Source organism: Polyodon spathula, chromosome 6 (genome assembly GCF_017654505.1).
Source record: "Polyodon spathula isolate WHYD16114869_AA chromosome 6, ASM1765450v1, whole genome shotgun sequence".
Classification (NCBI taxonomy): domain Eukaryota; kingdom Metazoa; phylum Chordata; class Actinopteri; order Acipenseriformes; family Polyodontidae; genus Polyodon; species Polyodon spathula.
Genome location: NC_054539.1, coordinates 51502189 through 51529514, shown reverse-complemented (window position 1 = coordinate 51529514; position 27326 = coordinate 51502189). Strand labels below are relative to the sequence as shown.

Sequence of the window (27326 nt, the reverse complement as noted above, 5' to 3'; positions counted from 1 at the left end):
AGTTAGCCTAACAATAAATCAATCAAAAATCAATGAAAAAAAACTGCGGAACTCATGATCTCACACCCAAGTCCCAAGCAAACCTTGAAACTCAAAGCAGGGGAATAACCTACTTTAATTTGTTTAATGCCACAATTCCTCAGCAAGAAACCAGCTGGAAAAGTTACAAATAGTTGTTGCAATCTTGCACTGGGAGATTGGGAGCTCTGTTAACATCCCTGAGCGTGCAACGTAATGTAAAAAACGCGTTCTGTTTCACTGTGTTCTCTAAGAGCCTAGAAAGATGAGGTTATAGAAGCACTTTCTCTGTATCATGTGGCTTAGAAACGAATTCCCTCACTCTTCTTGTCTTGTAAATGAGAGCCACTTCTTCCATCCCAAATTAGATTCTTTGTGGTTTCACAAGCAAGAAATACTTGGTATTAAAGTCTTTAATTAGCTGAATCTGTAAGACAGCTGCTTATAAATACTGTGTGCTTAATAAAGCTTTACACACCTCTTCTCCCGAGAGATAATAGGCCGATAGAAGTCCACCAACAAACCGGATGTTTATTTCGAAGACCGATATTTCAGCATTCTGGGGAAGAGAAAAAAAAAAAAAAAAAAAACAAAAAAACATATTGTATAACTTAAAAAAAAAAAAAAAAAAAAAAAAAAAAAACATTGTTTAAAAAAAAAAAAAAAAAGTCAGCAACACACAGGAAAGAAGCTGTAAAGAAACTTTTTGGACTTTTCTTTGAGCCACCCCACATATACACACCTTTATTGTGGTCGACTAAAGGGACAACTATCTACAATCCGGGGGGGGGGGGTTCCCCCAAAGCACTGGTCCTCCAGTCTGTCACATACAGATCACAGTTTCTACAATGTCATCCAAGAGAGTATTTGCTTAACTTTTTGAAGGACAATTTAATTAATGTATTTATTTATTCTTTATAAAATGAACTTGACTGAAGGAGTAGCTTGAGGGAATGAATTTTGCCAATGACTTAATGACTTGACAATTTGTGAACTGGCAGAACAGGCTCTGATTAAGAATACTACAATAATGCAATCGTAAGCTAAATGATCTAGGTCAGACCTTAACTCTGTACACATTGCACTGTAGTTAGATCAGAAAGACAGGACGACATGTATGCATAAAGAAAAACTTAGCAGGCCTATACAGTACTCCTGAAGAGACACCAATACTGAATAATAACAGACCAGCATCAAGAACACATTTCACCATTCAATATAAAACAGTGGAATCTCCATTGGGATTCAAAATACTTGTATCTTTCAACAGCTCAACATTTTTGATAAACAGATTTGTCATTTCAGCTCACGTGGACCAAATTCTGGGGAATGGCTTCCTTCAACTGTGTTTAATGATACATAAACTGTATGTGGCACAGAAAAGGGTTACAGGTATGGTGCTAAAGTAAGTGCATGCCAAAGAAGAGCTGTGCAATTTACCTAATATGGTGAGAGTTTAAATGAAGTTGGCAAAAATGCCCATCTTGATGACTTTGAATCTCATTTTTATGGCCGTTGACCTAATAGAGTGAAAAAGCTGCTTTTCCAGTGTCACTGACTAAGGGAGTTGATCAATACTCTTTAATCCACATTAGCTTTCCTTAGCATAAAACAACGAATCAAACAGTATAGCAGATTTACTATTTTTAAAAACAGCAGAATTCAGATATTCAGACATTGTCTGCTACATGGGCAGTGCAATATCATTGTATGATTATTTAACTTTTGATTATTATTCTATGTGAATTTCTTGTCGATGTTCCACCCTGAAACGTGAACCAAATTACTTTCTCCTGCGAAGATGTGCACATTCAAACAGCCTATTAAAATGTAAAAAATGCAACCACCAGCAGACAGGAGATGTTAATATAATATTAAATCTTTCACTCATCAGACCTGCATAAATCAACATGTGCTTCTCAAATCTGTTAACTGTAATTACTGTACAAATACATTATGTATTAAACGACTGAACAGGACTTTGTGTAAAACCTTGTTGGTTGACTGATCACAGGCACACTCTTTATCAATTTGTTCCTGGTCTGTATTCATTGGCTTTGTTATAAAACAATTTATTGTTTATTATAACATTTCTGTTGAGCCAGAGGAAAACGTCTCTGACAAAATAGAAAACATTTTCAAAAAAGTGCAGCAATTCGTAACAAACGGTTCAGAATTCTTCATCAGGTTATCAGCGTTTTTATACCAAACATCCCACCCCACCCTGTCTCGACTTATTCTGGTATTTAAACTGCTTTGAAGTTCTTTGTTCTTTATTTTTCAGAGAATCCGTTAACTGTATAGGAAACCACTTGTTTTCTACCTCATTAGAGTATACCACACAGCTTATTATGCCACCCTCAGTGACTCCAGAGTTACCACTCCTGCACCAACAATCAGTGAATTGAAAATAAAGAGGTTAGTGGCTTTATTTGTTTCCAATGTTATTTTTAAACACATTTCCTGTACTCAGAAATGGTACATGACTGAGTGGTTTGAATCTTACTTGTGTAATTTTTTGTGCTGGAAGCGGGCAGGGCTAAACCGTAAATAAGCTGCTTTTGTGAAAATGTACTCAAGTTACTACAGCAATGCTGTTTTGAATGGCTTTATACCCAAGCATTTTTGTCATAGCTGTCATCCCACAGCCAAGCATTTTATAACCCTTTACCATCTTTGCAGTGCTATAAATAGGCTTGCTACTATTATTATTTATTTATTTTATTTTTACCAAAATCGACAATTGATAGACATTTATTTCAGAAAGAATTTACAATTTTTTTTCGATCTTTATTTTTCCATTTCAGGCAGAGAATGGGTGAAACAGACCGTTATGCTTAAAAAAACAAACAAAAAAAACCCAGACTTTTTATGCCACTGAGAAACGTCTTATTTAGCTAAACCCCTTTACCATATTCAACATGCAACAAAACCATGGTTACCAACATTCTAACTGAAATAATGTTTGGTCACAGCAGTATAGATATAGATCCTACACAAATTTAAAAAAAATGTCTCAAATAAACTATAGAAAACCCAGCATATAAAGCATATTACACAGAGTGCTTTCCTCTTGCGCCTCATTTTCAAATCAAACTAGCAACTGTCACCATATACCCTATAGCAAAAGCTTACCTACACCTTAACCCGCTAATTTCAAAGTAGGCGCTTTGAATGACAGGCGCTGTAGCTGGCAAATGAAAGTGCAGGCCGGTACAGATCATGATGATTGACAGTCATTTAAGCCAAAGGTGTGCAACCAAGCATTTATCACGGGCTGCATATCCAGAAAACTAGTCTAACCTAATGTGTATAGTGGGCCGCACATTACTAAAGAATAATCAGTGTTTAACCCTTAGCTGCGATACACATAGGCATATACATATAGGCAATCTTCCTTAAATTACTGTTAATTTTATTTCGTACTGTACGATACACATTACAAACAAAATATACAAAACAATTGAAAACAAAGCATTAATATTGTACTCTTACCATATACACACACACATTGCACAATAACACAAAACAAATTAAATTTCTACTAGCTGAAGCGGTTTTTACTTTAGTTTATTCAGTTCTAGCAGCAGCACTGTAGCAAAAGTCACAGGGCAGTGATGTCACTTCCCTAGTAACAAGCCTCCTACATTAACTTGGGAATATGCTCTTTCAAAGCAGCAGGTTTGTGCATTTTCAAGAGGAGAGGAAGCTTGTGAAATGAAAAGACCAACTGATGAGAAGCAATTACCCTCCGCAGTATGACTTTAAATGGTGTGCTGCTTTTTATGTAAAAATAAATATAATAAAATAGTCAAGTCAACAAAGTTTAAAAAAATATTTACGATATATTCATAAGTGAAACGGAATTAATACACTGTCGGGTCGCAGTCAGACGATAAATGGGCCGCGGGTTGCGTGTCCCTGATTTAAGTTAATGCGAGCATTATGGAGCTGCTTCAGTCAATGAGATCTGTCAGAACAGGGTGAAGTGACAGTGAAACTACAGTACTAATGGACCACTGAAATGACTGACAGCGACCCGTAGCCATTCAGAGCGGAAAGAAGACGGGACAGACAGCAAGTATAAAAACTACACAAACTAGAGAAAATTTCCAAATCATTATTTTTGGTAAAAAATTAAAAAACAGCGAGTGGTTTTACCGACATTTATCCTATATAAATTTATTTCAGTTAATATTTTTGAGGGAATTCGACATTTAATGAGCTTTACCGTTTAATACCGAAAATTATAAAACTATTGACTACGAACAGCCAATCAGCTTCCAGATCTAGATAGATGCCCGCTGGAATGTTGAAGTGTTTAACTGCGAATTTAATTTTATATCAATCCAACCACAAATACCTTTTCCCCTTAACATTCTAATCTACAACTAATCTGATACCATAAAAAGCTACTTAAACATACTTTCTGATGCTGGTCTAGAGACAAGGGAAATTATGTCTGTTGCAGGACACCGTAGAAAGCTCAATTCGCAGCTACTGGACAGCAAATCAACAGGAAATACATGATTGGTCCACAATTATGTCACCAGCTGGATCAAAACACCTCCCTACCTCAATAATCAGCCAGTCAAACTGCCAACACTGTTTCAGTTCTTTCTGCACCAGCCAATCTAACCCTGCCAGCTTGAATGATGCCCTGCATCTGACTCAATACTACATGGACTATTCAACAATTGATAAATTATATTAAAAAAGAGTAATAATAATAATAATAATAATAATAATAATAATAATAAATAATAATAATAATAATAATAATAATAATGTTTTCTCTACGTATATGTCGTTTTTATATTGTAATTATGTTAGGGACTATTTTCCTAAGCGGAAGGTTACCTGGCGAAATATCAGAAGTTCAAGGTAGTTTCACCTTTTGTTGCCTTATAGTCTGGAATTAAAATAAAAAGCATATATGCATATATATATATATATATATATATATATATATATATATATATATATTCATTTATCTACACATCCTACCCCACAACTTCCAAGTGAAAAAAAGATTCTAGAAATTTGTAGAAAATTAACTAAAAATAAAAACTGAAATAGCTTGGTTGGAGAAGTGTCCACCCCCCTTGTAATAGCAATCCTAAATTAGCTGAAGTGTAGCCAATCGCCTTCAAAATCACACACCAAGTTAAGTGGCCTCCACCTGTGTTAAATTGTAGTCATTTGCATGAATTCAGGATACATTCCTGTAGGTTCCCTCTGCTGGGTAGTGAATTTCAAAGCAAAGACTCAACCATGAGCACCAAGGCTCTTTCAAAAGAACTTGTTGAAAGGCACAGCAAAGTTGTTAAAAGGCACAGATCAGGAGAGGGATGGGTATAAAAAAATATCAAAAGCCCTGAATATCCCTCGAAGCACGGTCAAGACGATTAAGAAGTGGAAGGTGTATGGCACCACCAAGACCCTGCCTAGATCAGGCCATCCCTCCAAAACGGATGACCAAGCAAGAAGGAAACTGATCAGAGAGGCTACCAAGAGGCCAATGTCAACTTTGCAAGAGCTACAGGCTTTTATGGCCAAGACTGGTCAAAGTGTGCATGTGACATCCCAAGCACTGGCCTGTATGGTAGGGCGGCAAGAAGGAAACCATTACTCAATAAAGCCCACCTTGAAACCAGTTTGAAGTATGCAAAAAAACACTTAGGAGATCCATGTGGCAAAAAGTTTTGTGGTCTGACTAAACTAAAATGGAACTTTTTGGCCTACATGCAAAGCGTTATGTTTGGCGCAAACCCAACACAGCGCATCACCCAAAGAACACCATCCCTACTGTGAAGCATGGTGGTGGCATGGTGGATGTATTTCAATGGCAGGGACTGGGGCACTTGTCAGGAGAGAAGGGAAAATGAATGGAGCAAAGTACAGAGTACAAAGTAAGTCCTTGAGGAAAACCTGCTGCCCTCTGCAAGAAAGCTGAAACTGGGACGGAAGTTCACCTTTCAGCATGACAATGACCCAAAGCACACAGCCAAAGCTACACTGGAGTGGCTATGGAACAAAAAGGTAAATGTAAATGTCCTTGAGTGGCCCAGTCAGAACCCCGACAGAAAATTTGTGGCATGACTTGAAGATTGCTGTCCATCAACGCTCCCCAAGGAACTTGACAGAGCTTGAACAGTTTTGTAAAGAAGAATGGTCAAATATTGCCAAATCTAGGTGTGCAAAGGTGGTAGAGACCTATCCCAACAGACTCACAGCTGTAATTGCTGCCAAAGGTGCTTCCACCAAGTATTAACTCAGGTGGGCTGGAGACTTAGCCAATTCTGTTTTCAGTTTTGTATTTTTAATATATCATTTTTTTCTCAATAAAAACTTTCTCCCCTTAACAGTGTGGAGTATGGTGTGTAGTGGAAAAAATCCTAATTTAAATGCATGAAACTCTGAGGCACTGACACAACAAAATGTGAAAAAGTTCAAGGGGGTGTAGACTTTCTATAGGCACTGTATACATATATATTTTATTGTATCTTATTGTATTTTTATATAGGGCATCAGCAGCATTTACTGAACATAGGCAGTTAATTAAAGAGCGGGGGACTGCACATTACAGTTACTGCCGCTAATGAGAAATTATGCTGACCAAATTATTTTTCTATGCAAGGTCCATTTATATCAAAATGTTTAAAAAAAATTTTTATAATTAATTTTATTTGTGAAAAACAAAATTAATTATAAAAAAAATAAAAACAAATGTCATGGGGCTCTAGTAATTGGAATTGAGCGCATGTTCCAATTGACAGGTTGACACTTGCCAACAGTCATTTACAAAGCAAATCACATAAACAGCAAGTGAAGAAATCAATTTGCAAACGTTACCACAAAGGTAAGAGCCATTATATGAATCAGCTATTGTATTGAATAATATACCGAAAAAGTGTTATAAAAGACCAGTCACAATAATTTACATTTTCAAAAGACACCTTAGTGGAAAATCACAATATATGGAGATTGCTTAATTCATCAATGGCTGTTTCTTACTGTAGTGACAATATCAGGCAAATAAACTGCACCTACTTCTAGTTCCAACTTGGCACAATTATGTATTGTTTGTGCTGGTGGGAATATTTTAACTTTCTTTTAATAATATTATTAGACAAACTCGTTTACATATATAGCATTTAAACCACATGACATTTTTGACATGAAGTATAAATAGTTCACTGAAACATGTATTTAACTTTAAATCAGATTCCTAATATGGAGGACAAATTGAATATTAATGTGCAATACATCAGAGCCCTTTGTTGGTTCTGCAGCATTTTCTTTTATTGTTGGAATTGCTGGAGGGCAGTAAAGCAAAGCCTTTCAATTACAGTTCCTCAGTGATCCTCATTAAACTTTTTGATCATTCAAATTTTTCCTTACAGAAGAAAAGTCTTGAAGTTCACACAAATTTACCTTAACAGAAACGCACACTCTTCAGGAGCATTAAAGCAGCACTTTAGCATGTTAGTAGAAATAGATATTATATGGATTTATTTTAGTTTTAGTTTATTTTCTTAACAGTTAAGTTTGCACTTTTACTTGTTTAAGACAATAGCAATTTGCATTATGAAACACGCACTTGGATGAGGTGGCACAGGAAGTTGAGCTGGTAGGAGCCCTGACATCAACCAGTGTACTATAATAGTGTTGTGCTGTATGTAGTAAGTGGCATCCTTTGGATAAAAGCCAAGGTCTGTGTCCTTGTTAGACAATTACAGGTCACATTTCTGACCAGGCTACATGGACATTCTTGGTCTTCAATGACCCTAATCATATAAAATGGTGCTAGGACAAAATGTCATGTGGATCTGTACAATTCCCATTAATTTTACATGACCCAGTACTGTACATACACTAGAACTCTGTGTAGACTTAAAATAGCAAATTGCAGTGGCTATAAAATATCATAGTTACCTTAAATAATGATTTCTTCTTGTTTAGATGCACTCTGTATAATTTTAGTCATCACGTCAGGTTAAATCATCCCAGTGGATGAATCAGGATCTTGGCTAAACTCCAGGTATGTCAGGTAAGAAATACTGCATATTTAAGTGTTACCCTTTAGGTTAAATTTCAAGGAAAATAGGTGAGACTTATCGCCTCCTCCTTTTCTTTGTCTGTAACTTGATCTCTACCAGCACATCAATCAATTTAGAGAGGTGGTGTCTCCCGATTGGTTAACCAATCTATCCTGCCTCTATAAAACACTCCCATTTCTAGCAGTCTCTCTCTTTTGAGCTATGTTTGTTTTGCCGTTGATTCCTTTGACTGCTTCGCTTTCTTGGTTCTGGCTGACGACTCTCGCTTTTCGGGTCACCACTACTTACGGACTTCGGACCATTCTTTCGGATTGCTTGTTTGCTTGGATATGGAGTTGCTTATTGAGGCTTTCCTTCCATCTGACTTGGAAGACAGCCCTTCGCATTCCCATGAAATATCACTGCAGTTAAATAAAAGCTTGTGCACAAAAAGCATCACAAGGATTGGCCTACAAGTAAGCTCAGAATCTAGACGATACACCACCATTACCACACATCGTGGGTTGTACCAATACAAAAGACTGCCTTTTGGAATTGCATCATCACCAGCTTTGTTTCAGCAGACCATGGAGAAAATCTTGCAAGGCCTTCCAGATGTAATCTGTTTCCAAGACGACATGTACATCACTGGAAAATACCTCACAAGCTATCTAGAGAACCTGAGCACACTTCTGGAGCGACAAACAGTAGGACATTCGCTGCAAGAAATCAAAATGCTGATTCTTGAATCCCTCAGCAGAATATCTACGATATGTGATTGACAAAACTGGCCTCTCAACATCCCCCAGTAAGGTGGAAGCAGTAGTCCAAGCACCACAGCCTAGAAATGTAAAAGAGCTTTGTTTATGTTTGGGACTTGTGAATCACTACGGCAAGTTTATTTCAAGATTATCCACCCTGGCAGCGCCACTGAACAAGAAGCAAAATGGAAGTGGTCTCCAGCCTGTCAGGAGAGTTTCAAGAACCTTCAACAAGAGCTCACTTCTGCTAAAGTCCTGGCACATTTAAAATGAGAAACTGCCTGTTATCCTGACATGTGACACATCCGGACATGGCATTGGAGCCGTCATCTCACACAAGGCCCACTGCCTATGCATTGCGCGCATCGTTCAAAGCAGTGCAAAATTAAGCTCAAATAGAAAAGGAAGCTCTGGGACTCATAAATGGCGATAAAAAATTTCACCAGTATCTGTATGGGCAAAAATATACAATGACCACAAGCCGTTGACCTGGCTGCTGCACCCTAAGTCTCAAATTCCAACACATGCAGCTGCACGTCTTCAAGGGAACTGATCTTGTCTGCCTATCAGTACGAAATACAGTTTAACTCTACAGAGAACCATGAGAATGCGGGCGCACTTTCAAGACTGCCTTTAGAACACTGTTCTACAACCTGAAGCAAAATCACTACTTTCAATGTAAACCAAATTGAAATGTTACACGTCAAGGCAAAGCAAAACCAGCTTGAAACACAGAGAGATGCTGTACTCTCCAAAGTCTACCAGTTCACACAAAAAGGATGGTGTGCATCGCACGAAGTGATAGCTCAGCTCAAACCCTGCTATTCACACAGATTTGAGCTGACTGCAGGACGATTGCTTGTTGTGGCGAATCAGAGTTGTTGTTCTTCCAAAGTTCCAAAAACGTGAGCTAGAAGTACTGCACACCAGTCAAATGGGAATTGTAAAAATGAAAGCACTGGCTCTGGTACATGTGTGGTAGTCCACCCTGGATAAAGAAGTGAAGCTATCTCCTACACCAGCCCCCCTGCACCCGTGGGCTTGGCCAGAACGTCCGTGGCAGAGACTTCATATGGACTTTGGTGGACCACTGTCTGGACACATGTTTCTTCTTGTGGTGGATGCTCACTCAAAGTGGCCCAACGTCATTTCCATGAAGACAACTACTTCAACTAAGACCATAGATGCTCTCTGAAATGTGTTCACAATACTTGGATTGCCGGAGCAGATTGTGTTTGACAATGGTACACAGTTCACATCTAATGAATTCAAGACCTTTTTGAAAAGCAACGGGATAAAACTAATAAGCACTTCACTTTATCACTCCTCCTCTAATGGAGAAGCTGAACGCTCCACCAAGACATTCAAGACAGCCATTTTGAAGGGAAGGAGGGATACAGATTGGCAAATGAAGCTGAAGATCTTCCTGTTAATGTATCGGAATATCCCACATTCTACTTCAGGCATATCACCTGCTGAGCTAATGCTTGGAAGAAGACTGCGTACTAGAATTGACTTGAAAGGAAAGATTATCTTAAAACAGAAAATGGCACATGACTCAAGTAAACCAGGTCGTGAGTTTGATCTGGATCAGTCTGTCTGGGTCAGAAACTACAGTGGGAAACCAAAGTGGCTCTTGGAAGGCTCATCAAACGACGAGGACCACTGACTTTGAGACCTTCAGGAGAATCTGGAAGCGACACATTGACCAGATTAGAGAAGCAAAAAACAAAAGTACCAAATTTCCAGGAATCTTCAAATACTCAGGAAGACTTCTGGAAGATGTCATCTACTCCAGTTGCAAGAGAGCCCCATTCTGATTCTACCCCAGAACCAGAAATGAAGCAACTTGAAAATCAGAACCTTCAAAAGCCAGCACTCCTTCAAAAGGCCAAGACAAAACCACAAACCTCCTGACTGATTTGTTCCTGACTAAAGGGGGAGGACATGTAATATATTGTTGTATCAAGTACTGAATTTAAATTGTTTACTATACTTTAGATCCAAGTCAGAAAGCAGGAACAATACTTAAATTTGGCCAGTAGGTGGTGCTAAACCAGATACTTACCTGTTCTGTATGTAGTAAGTGAAAATAAAACAGTTGGAAGTTTCCAGTTGAATTGTGCTAGTCGGTGTGCTGCATTATTATTGTAAAATAACAGCAAATAAAGAATAAGAAGGTTTAAAAGAAACAGTTCAGTTTAGATAACGTAATATGTGACAGCTATACTTACCACATTGAAGTTTAAACTCTTCTCAACCCAATCTGTGGCAGCTTTAAACTCCTCCTGCATATCCATGATGTACAGGCTATCAAGAGCATCCACTATCGTAGCTCCTTGAATGCTACCTGAAAACACAAGAAAAGAAATTGCACTTACTAACATGCAGTCTTTTATACAAATAGAAATCCACGTTTGCATTAAGATTACATTTACAGGGGGACTCCCGAGTAACGCATCCGGTAAAGGTGCTTTGCGTGGAGTGCAGGATGCACCCTATAGCCTGGAGGTCACCTGTTCCAGTCCAGGCTATCGGGCTAGCGCCGCCCTGGGGGGAGTTCTGAGGTCAGCCAGGGTGTCCTCGGCTCACAGCGCACAAGCGACCCCTGTACAGTGGCAGTGCATCTGCGGGCCTGCCTGTAAGTTGCCCGGAGCTGCATGGTCCTCCGACGCTGTAGCTCTGAGGTGGCTGCATGGCAGGCCTGCAGAGTGAAAAGTGGAGGACTGATAGCACATGTTTCAAAGGGCTTGTGTGTCCGTCTTCGTCTTTCCTGAGTCAGCATGAGGGTGGCAGCAGTGAGCCGGGTTGAAATAAAAAATAATTGGGCTTTCCAAATTGGGGAGAAAATGAGCAAAAATAATAAAATAACAACAATGTTAATACAGTCGTAATTTGAAAAGTAGATCATTGTTTTTTATTTTATTTTTTTTAAACCATGGGGGCCCAACAGACTGCCACGACCACACTCAAAACCCCCCATCCCAAGACAAAATGTAATAATTGTGTGATCAATGTAAAGCTACATCCCAAGATCTCTATCCTTTGTTATCTGTTTAAACCTTTATTCCTTCATAACATACTCTTTAATGCTGGTCTAGTCAGTTTTGTAATCCAAGCACACAGCACTCAGCATTGTAAGTACCCTGGGGAGGCTAGCTTCCTGAGCAGAGGAGTGGGAATAATCCCTATACAGTACCTGCTCTCTCATATACCTCTTTCTTTTGCAAAAAATACCCCTCATATTTTCAATGGTGGATGAGAACGTGCAAGTATAAAAGTAGAGGTAGAGTGGGAACACCCTGGAGGAAACGCACCAACAGGAATAATACAAAGCGAAAGGGCAGTAGTACATTAGACCCTCCACTGCTCAGGCCATTACAACACACTAAATAAAGATTTGTTTTCGGGTTCGAAAATGTGTGACAGATAAGACTTGCCAAAATCTGAAAATGATACAAAATGTACTGCTCGTAGATAGGCCTTGCTTTTTAGTTTGAGAAAACAAGTGTTCCATTCTAGTTGTAGTTGGTGAAACAAGGCTATCAAACCAGCATTAAAAACAAACAAATTCACCACAATGCATATTACTGGTGATAAAAGTATAGTGAACAGACAGCGATACGGACGTGTTTTATCCACAAGAGAAGTACTTTCATTTCTGTGTGTTTACAAACAGGAGGGTTTTAATAACTTGTCATGCTTTAAACCTTATCAAATTCAGCTCAAGTGCTAGATACAGTAGGGGGATGCCAAATGTCCATGTAGTTGTCATCAACCGATGCCTGACATAAGAATGTTCCTGTCGGCTCCAAACAAATAGCTATGAGAAAATCCTTCTATCTATTCTGCAGCCCTGGGAGAGTCATCACCATTCAACATAGGAGTAGACCTTTTAGGATAGCAGTCTCATCACCCCACCCCAACATCTTTATTGTTCAGAAGAAATGTAATTGCATCAAAGCTAAAGCTCAATCTGTGAGCACATACCCTTTCCCAAGGTCGTGGTTTACTATTCCACTTTCATTACTGTATGTACTGCAACCAATTATTAAGCAGCTGTTGTAACCTGGGTGAGATGCACTGTTCCAATCCGGTTTGTTTTGTGCAATATAGCTAAGATGGACGCATTACATTTACCCAGGTAATGGAAATTAAAAGAGATTACCCAATAAATAACTAGTTAAAAAAAAAAAAAAAAAATCAAGATTGTGATAAATCACTATGCATCTATGGGGATATTGCAAGTGTGTCTGTGACATTACATTTATCACAGCAGCCTCTCATTCTCTGAGCTTAATAGATGACACCTTCTCCCTGCAACAGTGAGCGTCAATGTTTTATTGACAGATGACACTTGCTAATAAAGTTTTCAGATCATGAGGGAGACCATAATAAAATGACGTTAAGGACAAGTTGACAAAGTTGAGTTGTTGACAAAACAGTGAATAGTTTAGATAAAAAAGAACCTTCACACTAAATAGAACAAAGACACACATTACCACATGACTGAATCATTAAAAAGCCTACTGTTCAATGGAAACAGAACTACTGCACCGGTAAGTTTGAGAATTTGGATACTGGACATTGCATTTCAAGATCACAAGATTTGACATGGATAGACAGTTGTTCATTATGACGATATTTCAGATATATTTTAATATTCGTACATGCAGGAAAAGAGGAACATTTTTCTACTAGTGTAAAACAAATTGTGTTGTTGTCACAGTCAGCTTATTTTCCTCCAGCAAGTTTAAAACATGCATTAGCAGGGGTGGAACTCTGCAGGTTCTCATCAGTACTAGGTGACTTATTTTATCTGCTTTTCATCCAACACACATGCTTTCCATCCACTCACATAATCCACTATCACTCAATAGGAAGCAGGCTTGTCACAGCAACAAACAAATCATTAAAATATTCTCGAAATGAACCAATGGATGATATATTTCCATTAGTTCTTTGCAGCAAGATCATCAGGAGAAGTTAATTGGCAGCTTTGGTGCCAATCACTATTAAACCAAAATCGGTCAGTCTCATCCACCTACAGATTTATAGGATTGGTCAATCTTCTTTATTTTATATATAGCACCCTTCATAGTGGACCACCACCACAAAGCACTTTACAAGATATGAGACTAAGGTGTGTGAACTATGCATCAGCTGCAGATTCACTTACAAGAACATCTCACCCGAAAGACAGAGCACAAGTAGGTTACGCACTGGGATTTGAAGCAGGGACCTTCATGGTTACAAGCCCTTTTCTTTAACCACTGGACCACACAGCCTCCTATAACATCAATAACGTTACCAAATCATGCATTTACTGGTGTTTGATGTGCTGTGAGTAATACCCTCCAGTGATATTGACTACTAATTCTCTGTTGAAGGAATGGAAAGCAAATGACAGTACATAAAATGAATGACGCAAGTTTACTATTATGAAATGTTGAATTTAGTCTAATTAATATTTCTTTTAAACCTTCAAAACAATGAATATGATGGAAGTTGTCAAATATTTTCTGCTGTTTTCTGGGACATGCAAAATAAAATGTGTACCTGTGCATTCTGGGAACAGCTCCACATAGAAATATTATTCTTTTTTTATAAATGAATGAATTTAAAAACAAAAAAGTTACTGAGTTTTGAATGTTACTCCCATGAAGATAATTCTAATCATGCTTGTGTCCATGCTTGTAACAAAGTTTTGTCGTGTTAAATTAAACTCTTTCTAAATCCTGTTGGTTAATGATTCCAAAATTGATTGACCATTCCACTAGAGAAAAAAATGGCAGCTATAGTAATTCATTATACGATCAAAGTCTAGCTGGAACTTTAAGTGTGAAATATTTTTTAAATTGCGAGCAGCTGTTAAACAGAGGAGCTGTTGTTGCTATTGGTAACACCGTTAACAAATTATATATATATATATATATATATATATATATATATATATATATATATATATATATATATATATATATATATATATATATATATTTTTTTTTTGTTCCTGGGTAGTAAGTGTTATTTCCTAATTGCTTATGCCTCAAAAGTATAGAAAATGGCTATTATTCCCCACAAACTTTGCTTTTGTGACCAGGACAGTGATATTTCAAAATATCACTATTTCCAATGGGAAAACGGGCAAACGTGTGTCTTTTCGTTCACATAAAGTTGACGAAATCACACCTCAATCACACACACACACAGTGCCGTCAAAAAGTATTTGCCCCCTGCCTGATTTTCTGCATTTTTGCACATTTTTCATATTGAATTTGGTCAGATCTTTCTGTGGGTTTTAGTAGTATACAGGGAGTGAGAGAAAAAAAAGGACACCAAAGTTTGGTGCTTCTTTCATTTGTTTGGTGTGCAAGGTAATCAAACATGCAATCTTCAGGTGTGAAAAAGTTATTGCCCCCCCTAGTTAACTCAACTCAATTAAAGGGATAATTAGGGTCAGCTGTCTGAATACTTTGGTTAACAATCAGGCCTGATTTGGGCCAGCCCTGCCCAATATAAATCTGACTAACTTTGGCCCTTATCATCAGAGTGAAGTTGTCAGCACACAGGTTCTACAGGCACGTCATGCCATGATCAAAAGAAATCCCTAAAGACCTCTGGAAAAAAGTTGTTGACACCTATCAGTCTGGAAAGGGTTACAAAGCCATTTCTAAGGTTCTGGGGATCCACCAAACCACAGTCAGAGCCATATTGTCCAAATGGAGAAAGTTTGGGACAGTACTGAATCTTCCCAGGAGTGGTCGTCCTGCCAAAATCTCTCCAAGAGCAAGGAGTAAAATCGTCCAGGAAGTCACAAAGAACCTTAAAACAACATCCAGGGATCTGCAGGCCTCTCTAGCCTTGGCTAATGTCAGTGATCATGACTCTATCATCAGAAAGACACTGGGCAAAAATGGGATTCATGGCAAAGTAGCAAGGTGGAAACCACTGCTCACTAAGAACATGAATGCTCATCTCAAGTCTGCCAAAAAGCACCTGGATGAGCCTCAACAATGTTTTATTTGACAGATGAAGCAAAAGTGGAATTTATTTGCCAACATGGGCCCCATTATCTCTGGCGAAAACCAAACACTGCATTCCACAGTAAGAACCTCATACCAACGGTCAAGCATGATGGTGGTAGTGTCATGATTTGGGGATGCTTTGCTGCATGAGGACCTGGGCTACTTGCTATCATTCTGCTCTGTATCAGAGAATTCTACAGGAGAATGTCAGGCCATCCGTCCGTCAGCTGAAGCTGAAATGCAGCTAGGTCATGCAGCAAGACATTGATCCGAAATACACAAGAAAGTCTACATCAGAAAGGTTGAAGAACAAGAAATTTAAAGTTTAGGAATGGCCTAGTCAAAGTTCAGACCTAAACCCCATTGAGATGTTGTGGCAGGACCTGAAATGCTCGAAAACCCACAAATGTCACTGAGTTGAAGCAGTTCTGCATGTAGGAGTGGGTCAAAATTCCTCCACGGCAACTTAGTTATTGCTGCTAAAGGTGGCGTAACCAGTTATTGAGCATTAGAGGGGGGGATTACTTTTTCACACGGGGGCATTGGGTGTTGTATAACTCTCTTTAATAAATAAATATCAAAACTGTTATTTGTACTAATACTTTTTCACGGCACTGTATATATATATGTATGTATGTATGTATGTATGTATGTATGTATGTATGTATGTATGTATATATATATATGGAAATGCCGGCACTACAAAGATGACTCCATCAATTCCAACACACAAAAGGTGCTTCGTCCCAGGAAAAAAAAAATTGAAAGAAAAAACTCTCGTGCTGTCTTCAAATACAAAGTATTGAGTGTCACTCAATTACTCATGTTTTATTAAGAACAAGGTAAAAATAAAAACAAAATAAAGTTATTGTTGCATGGCTTATAGGGAATTTTTCGTTTCTGTATCATTCTCCAATAAGAAATTTGCATTAGGTCAAGTATATTGGTATGTTTCTAATGGTATTATTCTAATGTTGACATAATTAGGAATATTGCATTTGAACTGTTGTTGGACATGCTCAGGACAATTAAGTTGATTGTTTTTCATAATTATGCAAGCAATCAATTAACAATTTGTTTTTGGATACATATAAATTGTTAATACATTGTTTTATGACGAAATGTCTAACAACAAATCTAATATCTGTGTTTCATTCTAAAACAGTTAGAAATTGAACCAATTGATTAAACTGATTTTATACATTTAAACAATGAGGTTCACTGACAATGAATATCAGCTGCATTTAACAGATTCTATGAGCTCCATTTTTCAATATGTCAAAACTCACAAGCTTTATTTAATTTTTATTTTTACCTTGTTCTTAATAAAATATGAATAATTTAGTGACACTGGGATATACGTTTTAAGCCTTCAATCTTCTGTGGTGGAAACAGCACAAAAAGTATTTTTTCTTTCCATATTATATATTGAGCATCAAAAGAAACTTATCACTTATATTTGGATAAAATTCACTAGATGTGATCGAAAAATTCCAAACTATTTTAGGGCAGGTGCAGTGACTTTTTATTGAGCTGTTTAATAATTGACATCATGAAGATGCTGCAAAATGATCCGTCGATTTTGGGCAGGTGTTGCGACTCTTGGTCTCCCAGCTCATGGCCTGTCAATGACAGAGTGTGTCTGGTTATACTGTCTTGCCAGGTTTGAAATTGCTGGCTGTGAGCACCCAACACGGCGGGCCACAGTACGCTGCCCTAGTCCAGCCTCCAGCATGCTGATTGCACGAAGGCATTGCTCTCTTGACAGACGTGGCATATTGGGGTTTTTCTGTGTTTTTCTTTATTGCTTTTACTCAAGCTTGCAATTCAACAGTTGAAATCACTCCATATCCAGTGTCCAATCAACTAAATGTCTCACTAAATAGGTGATGAAGTGCATATGCTTCAGTCATAGTCACTCAAGCACGACATGGTCAAGGATGAATGATCGAGTGATTAAAAAGAAACCAAAAACATTTCGTCAATGTCCATTTATATACCTTTTTTTTTTTTTAAATAAACGTGTTATAATACTGATAAGTTTCTTTTGATGTTCGGTGTGATATATTAGTTAATTAACAATAATTAAACAGTAAAGCTACAGGTACAAGCACATGCTGAACAGTGAAGTGAGATCTGGAGCAAATTATCTGTTTATTCTGCCAACTATGCCTCTAAGAGAATTAGGTTCATATTCTTCACAATCGTTCTTGCAGACATACAACACAAAATTGATCAGGACTGAGTGAAGCACCACCGGGGAAATGTAATGAAAGTGCTGGGTAGCCCTGGTAGTTGTTCGGTATTGTTTAATTGTTTCAATGTCTGCAATGGTTTTCTGTTCAGTGTTTGTACTTTTTTTTTTCTGTCCTCAGGTGACTACCGTATAAAATCAGTTTGCTTTTCTTTTTCAGTGACTTGTTTCCAGTTTCTTTAAAAAAAAATGTTTGTGTTTGAGGCTACCTCACTAACATTATCATAAATCTTAATGCAAGGTAACTTATATGTGATACAAATGATCTGATACAAACACTTTCAAATTGCTGTATCACATCAATATCTGGGTCTACTATATATTATAAATACAAATACAACTAGAAGTTGCTAGCAGCTTTATGGCTTCCAAGGTGCTATCAAGAAATTCAAGCATTGCGATTGGCTGCTATCCATGTGTCCAATGAGCTTCATTCAGTTGTGGACATTACTTCCCATACGCCTCCACTATTCTGCAAAGTTTCAATAGTTTCTGGGCATAAGTTTTGATGTTATGAAACATTCAAAATGTGAGTAAAATATGTCTGCCATCCATGTGACCAGTTCATTGGTGTATATTACTTCCCATTTGCCTCTACAACTCTAAGTTTATAGGTTTCTATGTGTTCCATAATAACCATGACCCTATCTGCAATCTCTAAAGAGTTATAAGCCAGTTTTGCATTTGACCTTTAGGAGAGGTCAGAGGTCACGATCAAGGACATTTTTTGATAGAGCATATGTGGGTTCCTATATGTGTTTAATTGTAAAACACAACTATCTGCGCTCTCTAAGGAGTTATAAAGACAGTTTTGCATTTTACGGACATTCGAAAATTTGGCTTGAACAATCCAATATGGCTGCCAACCAATGCGACCAATGAACTTCATTCTTTAGTTGACACTAATTCCCACAGGCCTTTACTACTCATATGAGGTTTCATTATTCTACCACATTCTACCATAGATAAACACTGCAAATTGACCATAGCTGAAATTTGATTGGTTTGCATCGGCCATGGATATGTCAAGGATATGTATGTAAAGTTTCACTTCAAATCGGCATAATGGTTTCAGAGAAGACAACGTTAGAATATTTTTGACAAATCCATTATGTCCCCCGAATCTTGTGACCAATAGACTTTTTAAATTGTCCAAAATGCTAGAAAAATCCAATATGGCCGCCAAACCACGTGACCTTCATTTTTGACCGACAATTTCCCAAAGGCCTCTACCAAGTTTCGGAAGTTTTCGTACAATGGTGATGATTTTAGAACCACTTGAAAATAAAAAAGGAAGAAAAAAATACTAACAGAAACAATAGGGTTCCCTACCATTCTGGCTGGGAAGCCTAATCATTTCTTAGAACTAGTTTACATTTGATACAGTAGGCAAACTGAATACCCCAGAGGTAACAAAAGACACAGCATGCAAAAAAGATGCAGTGCACATAAGAATGACAGCACCCTGGTTAATCATTACAGAGAGAATGAGAAGTTTGAAGTGCTGACAATTATTCAAAATCAGCACAATTCAGTTTAATGAACAGAGCCTGCTTGACAGCTAGCAAAGGAGATTAAATATAGCATTCAATAGGTGCTAGAACTGGAGAATAGCCACACTGCAGCACAACCTTCATTTATATTTAGGGATGCAACTAAGACACACGGTTTGTATTTTAATCAGAGTAATGTCGATGCCCATTCTCTGGGAATTTATGGGATTTTCATTCCAATCTATGCCACAATCTAGTCTTCTGCATAAACAGGGTTCGACATTAACCATGGCATTTAAATAGCATAATGTATAGTATAGTGCTTCCATTTCATAAATGAAGGAAAATGGGCAAGAGTGTCAAAAAGCTGACAAAAATAATTTACAAACCAATTTTTTAAAACAGAAGAAATGTGTGCATGTTAAAATGGCTGAAATAACATATTGAAACACTTCACTTAGCCACTTTTCTTTTGAGAGATGTGGGCTCTCTTCTGTTGCCATACAGTTAGAAATATACTGAAAATAAAAACCATCATGAAAAAAACACACATACATCGGGCTAGTAAAAACACTAGCTCTGTGGCCCATCAGGGGTTATAGGTTTAAAATGTAGGCATTGTAAAATGTTAAAATGAGCACATTTGTTTTTGTAAATGTTTGTTCAGGTTTGTTCTAGTCCAACTACGTCTAGAGGAAAGAGTCACAAGCTGAAACTACCTTTAAGGCAGCTACTCCATAGGAGCAGAAAACAAGCCAGTGAAGATTCCCTGCCACACATATTAAGCCAACACAACGCTGAACTGGGAGCAGCTGGTGACAGTCAGCAGCTGTGGTCAGTAACCGTTGGACTTGCACAGCCAGGATGCAAACCTGCATGTGTATGCTATAAGCGCCCTAGGTGGCTGGCCAGTAGGGACCACTGTAACATGGTGATGAGAAACTGTGCCTGCTTCTTTTTTGCCTCCTTAACCTGCGGGAGCACCAGAACCAAAGCGTTGCTCACCCTGCACACTACACAGCTGCACCTTTACCAAGTGAGGCACTGGGATTTGTAGTATATCTTTCTAAATAAAGGGATTATCCCAGGAATAGTAAATCATCAGAAAAAAAAGTCTCATCAGGGTAGTGTAAAAAGAACCACAGAAACATAACCCTTGGTAATACTGGTAGTAACAGGAACATCTCTTAGTGCAGGACTTTAAAGACTTGAGTCTATATTAGTTTTGCATTACAAATGCAATTGTGATATCATATTAGTGTACAAATGAAATACACAGGCGCTGAACAGTATTTGCCAAAGTTCCATAAAGAATTAACTCTGAGCCTCTCCTTTCATTCACTACTGTTGACTGCAGGCAGGGTCAAGGGAGCCTTCCTCCGTGATTGCAGTCATACTCCTAATTGGTAGACTGCTGCTTCAAACTCCAATGTCTTGTTTTAGAGAATTAATGTGCTGTCCTTTTATTAGGACACAGCATCATTAATAAAGCAAATAGAATCACTTCAGTTATATTTCTAAAAAAGCCAGCAAAAAAATTAACACATCAATTACACATACAAAAAAATACAAATAACTAATACACAGCACAAAGGTATCTGTACTTGCTTTTTAAAACCATCAGTGAACCAACCCTATAGAAAATAAGTGTCTAGACAAACACTGTATTGAATACTGTACAACTAATACTTAATGTAAGAGACAGTGGTGGCTACTGTATATTCTCATCTTTGTTTCCCCTGATCTGAACAAACACATAAAAGAACACTCTGTTTTAAAAAGTCAAAGCTCAGAAAAAAAAGCAAATTTAGAATTGATCAAAACATCTGGAATACTGAAAGCAGAATGTTTTAAAAACAGAAGCAAAACTACTAGTTGGTGCAATATCACTTCTATAGTACTATCGGCCAAGGAGTGGAAGCCATCTGTGGCTTTATGATAAAAAAAAAAAAAAAAAAAAGAACAGATTTTTTATGAGTTGGCACACTGTTACAATAACAATCTTAGCCATCTGAGACAATGATCATAAAATGGACTACAGGAAAATTCATGTTTGAGGCCATAAAAACAAAATGTATTTTGGCTTTAAGACTGTACACCATCACTGCCATTGTGCAGCAAATAAATAAACCAACTGATTAACATCGTGGGGATTATACATTTTAAAATGTTATATTTATCATTAAGCACTTAAATGTTACTGATGGATCAGCTTTAACAGAATACAGTATTTGATTAAATCTTGATAATAGTTTTATTAAATCTGGCCCAAAGTCCCTTAATGCATTGAAAACAAATGTGTCTTATAAAACAGAAATGCTTGGGGCTTACTTTCATGTTTAACCTTTGTATGACTAGCAAGCACACGCCATCTTATTTATTTTTGCAGTAATCTTCACGCTCCGGTGACTTGGAGGTGGCATTTTAATTCTTCAACAAAAAAAACAACAAAAAAAAAATAGTTAATACAAATATTCTCTACAACTTCTGGTACTGTATTCTGCAATTAAGTTCACGTGTGTACAGGGGTCTAAACTGGCAAAGAAAAAAAAAAAAAAGAGCAAAGCCAAAATGGCCTTCAGTTCAATAAACTTGCAGTGGACACCAAGGCCACTGAACTTGTGGCAAGGCCAAAGTGTTGTGTAATTTTGCTTAGGATTCATATATAAAGCCAGTTAGTCACATAAGAAACAACAAACAGTTTAAATTACTAATAAACTATTAACTTGTTCAGAAAACTCTGTTTTTTTTTTTTTTTTTGGCAAAAGCCAAACATTTTTAATTGTATGAACTGCCCTGTGTAGCTACTGGCTTGCTGGTGTGAGGGTGGCTTTTGTGCTCACAGGGTCAGAAAAGTTTTTTGTTGTGTTTTTGGGTTGTTCTTTTGTTTTTGGCAAACAGCTGCCTCTGTACAGGTTTTAGTTTTATGAGCTGTCTGGTGTGGCTGCAGGTAAAAGAAACTAAAAAACAGGAGCGACTCTAAAGTCAGATTTACAAACAGTAAGATAACAGCATAACAAAGTCTTGTACTACTGCAAGAATGCATAATAAAAAAGCATTTTGTTTTAACCACTTGTCACAAAAAGGTAACATTTTATTTTCTTCAATTTTAATTGCATATATTAAAACTAGAAACGCAGAAATATCATTCATGCCTGTAAAAAAAAAAAAAAAAAAAAAAAAAAAAAAAAAGTAGATGCGCTGTGTTGCACTTATGGATGACCTGAAAAAACACATCACCATAAAATCAGTTTAGAAAGTGTATTTAAATAAATAAGATAACCTAAAGCACAGTGACTTTTTTGTTTGTTGATACAACTGGAGTGTTGTTTTCCTCTATAGCCAGAGAGATGAGATTTATTTTTAGAAATTCTGTATTGTTTTTTTAAATGTTTGCCGTGTACTTGCAGGGCTCAAAACGAATGCTGGCCATGAGGAAATTGTTGTGGGTTCCCTTATTTAAAATGTCCTTATTTTTACCACAACGAAACCAAAGCAGTAGGACATACTTGTCTACACTGCATGACAGTGTTTATTCTCATTAATTGCTGTTTGTCAGTTGTGTGAGTGAGAGTGTGGGTGGTATAATGCTGTGGACTGGCGTTCTGCATACACAATAAACACGCAGTGGGGTCTGCCTGACTCCTTTGCTCGACTGACCCAACAACAGCCCATGCATGTGCTACAATACCTCTTTCACCCGCTTGACAGACACACACACACGACCGCTAACATTTTTCACTAAGCAGGGTGCTTAGCGAAAAACAAATCAAATATAAAAACCTTCATAAACTTACATCACAAAAGTTGGAAATGTGTTTAAAGTGTCTGATCTGACTGCATATTACTCATGCTGTTCTTAGTGTCCACCAGATCGACCTGTTTCTCGCACTGCCCTGCTGTGTGTGTTGTTATTTTACATCCTAAATATGGTTATAGTACACGCCTCACGGTGAAATCTATTGTTGTGGCTTGCGACTTAGTCTGAAATTTGTGGCTCATAAACAAGAAAAGGTTGGACACTTCAGACTTAAGAAGGGAAAGAATGTTTAAAAATCAAAGTCCTATAATAATCTTGTTACGGCTTCCAATATTGCAAATATTTGTAAATGATTGCAAGGTTGGGTAACTCTGGCCCTTGCACAACAGGTCTTTGTTCTTAAATGTTAAATTAAACCATTAAAACCTGCATATGGGTCCCAAAGCTGTCAATACATTTTCTTCTTTTAACCTGGTGTAGAATGGCCACCCAGGACCATAGCTGATCATCCCTGAAGAAGAGTATGGGCGCATTCAAACTGGCACGTTTCCCCATGATATTACATTTTCAGAGTACAGGTTGGAACGTTTGGTCTTCAGTGTGACCGCTCCAAATGTTCCCGGGTACGATTAAAACGAACCATACTGAGACCACCTGAGGGAGGTGTTCTGGGTACGGTTGTGACCGTATTGGGTACGGTTTGCTTATTTTTGCTTCAGTGTGAAAGAAAAATGTACTCTGTCCACTTGCAAGTGTACTAAAGTGTCAATGAAAGTGGTGGAAGAGGAAACGTACCCAGTGGGAAAAGGGGGTACGTCAAGAGTTCATAACAAGGTAATGTACAAACCCAACAGGGACTACAATACAGTAAGTGAATTCCACTCATGAATTACTTGCATTCATTTGTCCAGTTAACAGTAACTGAATAATTTACACTAGACACAAAAACAGAACCCCCAAAAAGGTAGTTAAGTCCTTAAAAATTCATGAAAAAGACTTAGTTTCAGTTTCACATTATTGTACAGTACTTTACACTGTATAACGTACACCAAATCCTGTACATATTTCTAATATTCAGATTTGACGTACAACTGTAGCGTCAAAATGCAATGAGTGAATACATAGATTTCAGATTACAATTAATACTATTAACATTATTATAGTATTTGATCCTGTGAACATAGAAAGATTTGACAATTTGCATCATTAACTCTAATCAATTGCAGTACATTTTCAGCACACACTTAGGTTATTGATCATCCGTGCTAACATTTAATCCTTTCAAAACTGAATATTCCCTCAGGTTTACTGTTATTTGTTTGAACTGGTCTTGTTCGTGCACCCTATCTCTTGCATGTTAAATACAACCTTGTTAAATCCCTTGGCAATACAGGACAGTGATTCCTATTTTCCATGCACTGACTGAGTTTTTAAATAGCACAACTTTTAGAATTTCATGCCAGATTAAATAAATCATTTTAGGTCTACTCTTCAGCACCAGGGACAGGGATTACGCTTTTGATTAATTTAGTTGAAAATCAATTTCATTTTTAAAAGCTACAAATATTGAGCTATTTACAGTGTGCTACCTGCACACTTTTCCAAGTAGTGCACCCACTCAACTGTAGTCACATGTTCCTTAAATGCCTCAATTCCTTCATTCAGCAATACTCAAGAATTATATGTAGCTGTAGGGCAGTGGAGGGTCCTCAGGAGGAGGCAAGGGAGGCAGTGCCTCTTCAAACTCAACACTTGTCTTCTTTCTATTCCTTAAGGATATTATCTTCATGTATTGCTCATCCTTGTTAGACAGCTTTTGGGTCTTCCAGTCCTGGGTTTGTCAATTACAGATGATGTTTCTCTGTACTTGTTGATTATGCTTCGGACCTTGGAAATCAAGTGATGCTAGCTATTTCACTCAATGTTATTCCTTATTTATGCAAGTCAAGGTTGTTACAACAGTAGAAAATACTAGTGGAGGCTTTGAGTAAATTGTTGATGCTCACAATTCATCAGAGTAGAAAAATTCCACATGTCTAAGACTTTTGCACAGCAGTAATACACATACATACATAAATACATACATACATAGTGTAGTATTATAATAGAACAATGTCCAGTAAAACAAAAACATTGTCTAAAATGCAAGAAAAGATAACAATTACATCTTAACCCAAACTCTAGATTCAATACTATATTAAGAGCAGTTCTATATTAAGAGCCAAGTCTCTATTAAATGCCTATCTGCTATTACCCATAGATCTAAGCACAGGTTTTAATTGGAGGAACCCAGACAGTGTTTTCATCAGAGGAGGCAAGCCTCCGTCACAAACGCCTATCTGCTATAATCACACACAGTACTAGCAATGGCAGATGACATAGTCTGATCCCTGGTTTTAACTGGAGGAGCAAATCAAACCCTCCCACCTCCTGCTGAGGCACTGCTTTACTGAGTATGGCACGCTGTTTCAATCTTGTTACCTCCTCACACCTGTTGCCATGGTTGCAGTTTGTGTGAAGATGGCTGTTGCCATGGTTGCAGTTTGTGTGAAGAGGGCAATGGTTGACTCGCACTAAGTTTATCTCGCAATAGTTTATCTATGAATTAGCCTACCAAGGTCTTTGTTTTCACTGAGAGAATAACACATTCACACTGGAGAAAGCTCAGTGTCAGTCACTACCAAGATAGTTTTATCTGGGTAGATAAAAGCGTTTGTTCTGATAGGGCTAATTTCCATTGAAAAAAAACAACAAAAAAAAACACATTCTTGCTGCTTGGACTGTTATCATATAGTGCAATATCGTGGATAAGACAAACATACCAGGGTCAGAATTCTGCAGCAAGATACCTATTTTATTTGTCAAGAAGTATTTAAATCAGCTGCAAGACAGATTCAAGTTGCAAACATACAACGGCATGCCATCTGATGACATTTCAAAAAGTTGTCAGGTTTGAAACTTTACTACTTATACTCTGCTAGTATGCAATTTTACCTACATTTTCAAAAACAAAAATATATATTTACCAGGAATATAAAAAAAGAGAAGCTTCATAATACCAATTAATATAGAATCCATGACAATGTTTACCTTTCAGCATCTCAGCCTGCTCAAAAAGCTGTTCTTTTTGCATCTCTAGGCCAATCCTAGAAAATATGCTCGGAACCCTAACAAGTACTTGTCTTTTTTTGTGTGAACCTTTATTTTGGCCCTTCTACCTTTTTTCCCCTTCTTCAAACTGCAGTCCTGCTATGAGTCTCTAAGAGGCAGGAAAGAGATCCAGGAGACAGAAAGCTGCAGTGAAGCACTGTTGCGCATGTTTATTTATCAAAAAAGACAAAGAAAAAAAGACACAAAGGCCAAAATAAGGTTAACACAAGCAAAGCAAAAAAGGCTGGGCATTCACCTTCACTATAAAGTTTACAATCAAAAAGCAGTTTCACACAGGTACACTCACCTAACCCCCTCCCCAGACAAAGGCTTCTGCTCTCCCTTTATACAGGTGGCCAATTAGCACTCAAAGACCTAATTGGAGAATGGCCACAGCTGTGATTGTTGGCAGGGACAGAATTAACCCCATCCCTGCCAACCTTACATTTGTCCAAGCAACATGCCAACACACAACTGAGTAAGACAAATAACTCACACAAAACACCTTACTACCACCAGATAAAGCATGAGTAAATGTTCTGAAGCTGGATATGAAAAAAAGGCTTAAAGAAAAAAATAGTAATAAATAAATAAATAAACAAATAAAAGACGAGAATAACCTAGGCAATATTTCCTGAGCTACAGCATAGGTCTTTCATAACCTTCTACTGCTGGAATGTGAATTCACTTCAGGAGTAATACAGTACAGACCACAAAGTACAAGCAATTTAAAAGCATTACAAAATAAAGTAAATCAACCATCTCAAAGCAACAATTTGAAGTAAAAGGTGCCTTCGGCCTGAAGGTAATTTTAACCATA

General features: G+C 37.6%; 1 protein-coding gene across 2 annotated transcripts in view; it reads right to left on the bottom strand.

Moving 5' to 3' along the window:
• Positions 1-27326, bottom strand: part of man1a1 (mannosidase, alpha, class 1A, member 1) — a 154200-nt gene that overhangs the window by 80196 nt on the left and 46678 nt on the right. For both annotated transcript variants that reach the window (XM_041253100.1, XM_041253099.1), the window contains exons 3-4: positions 11056-11171; positions 497-577 (exon numbers count right to left, since the gene is read on the bottom strand). In XM_041253100.1, the coding sequence (XP_041109034.1) occupies positions 497-577; positions 11056-11171 (197 nt within the window). The remainder of the gene's footprint in view (positions 1-496; positions 578-11055; positions 11172-27326) is intronic.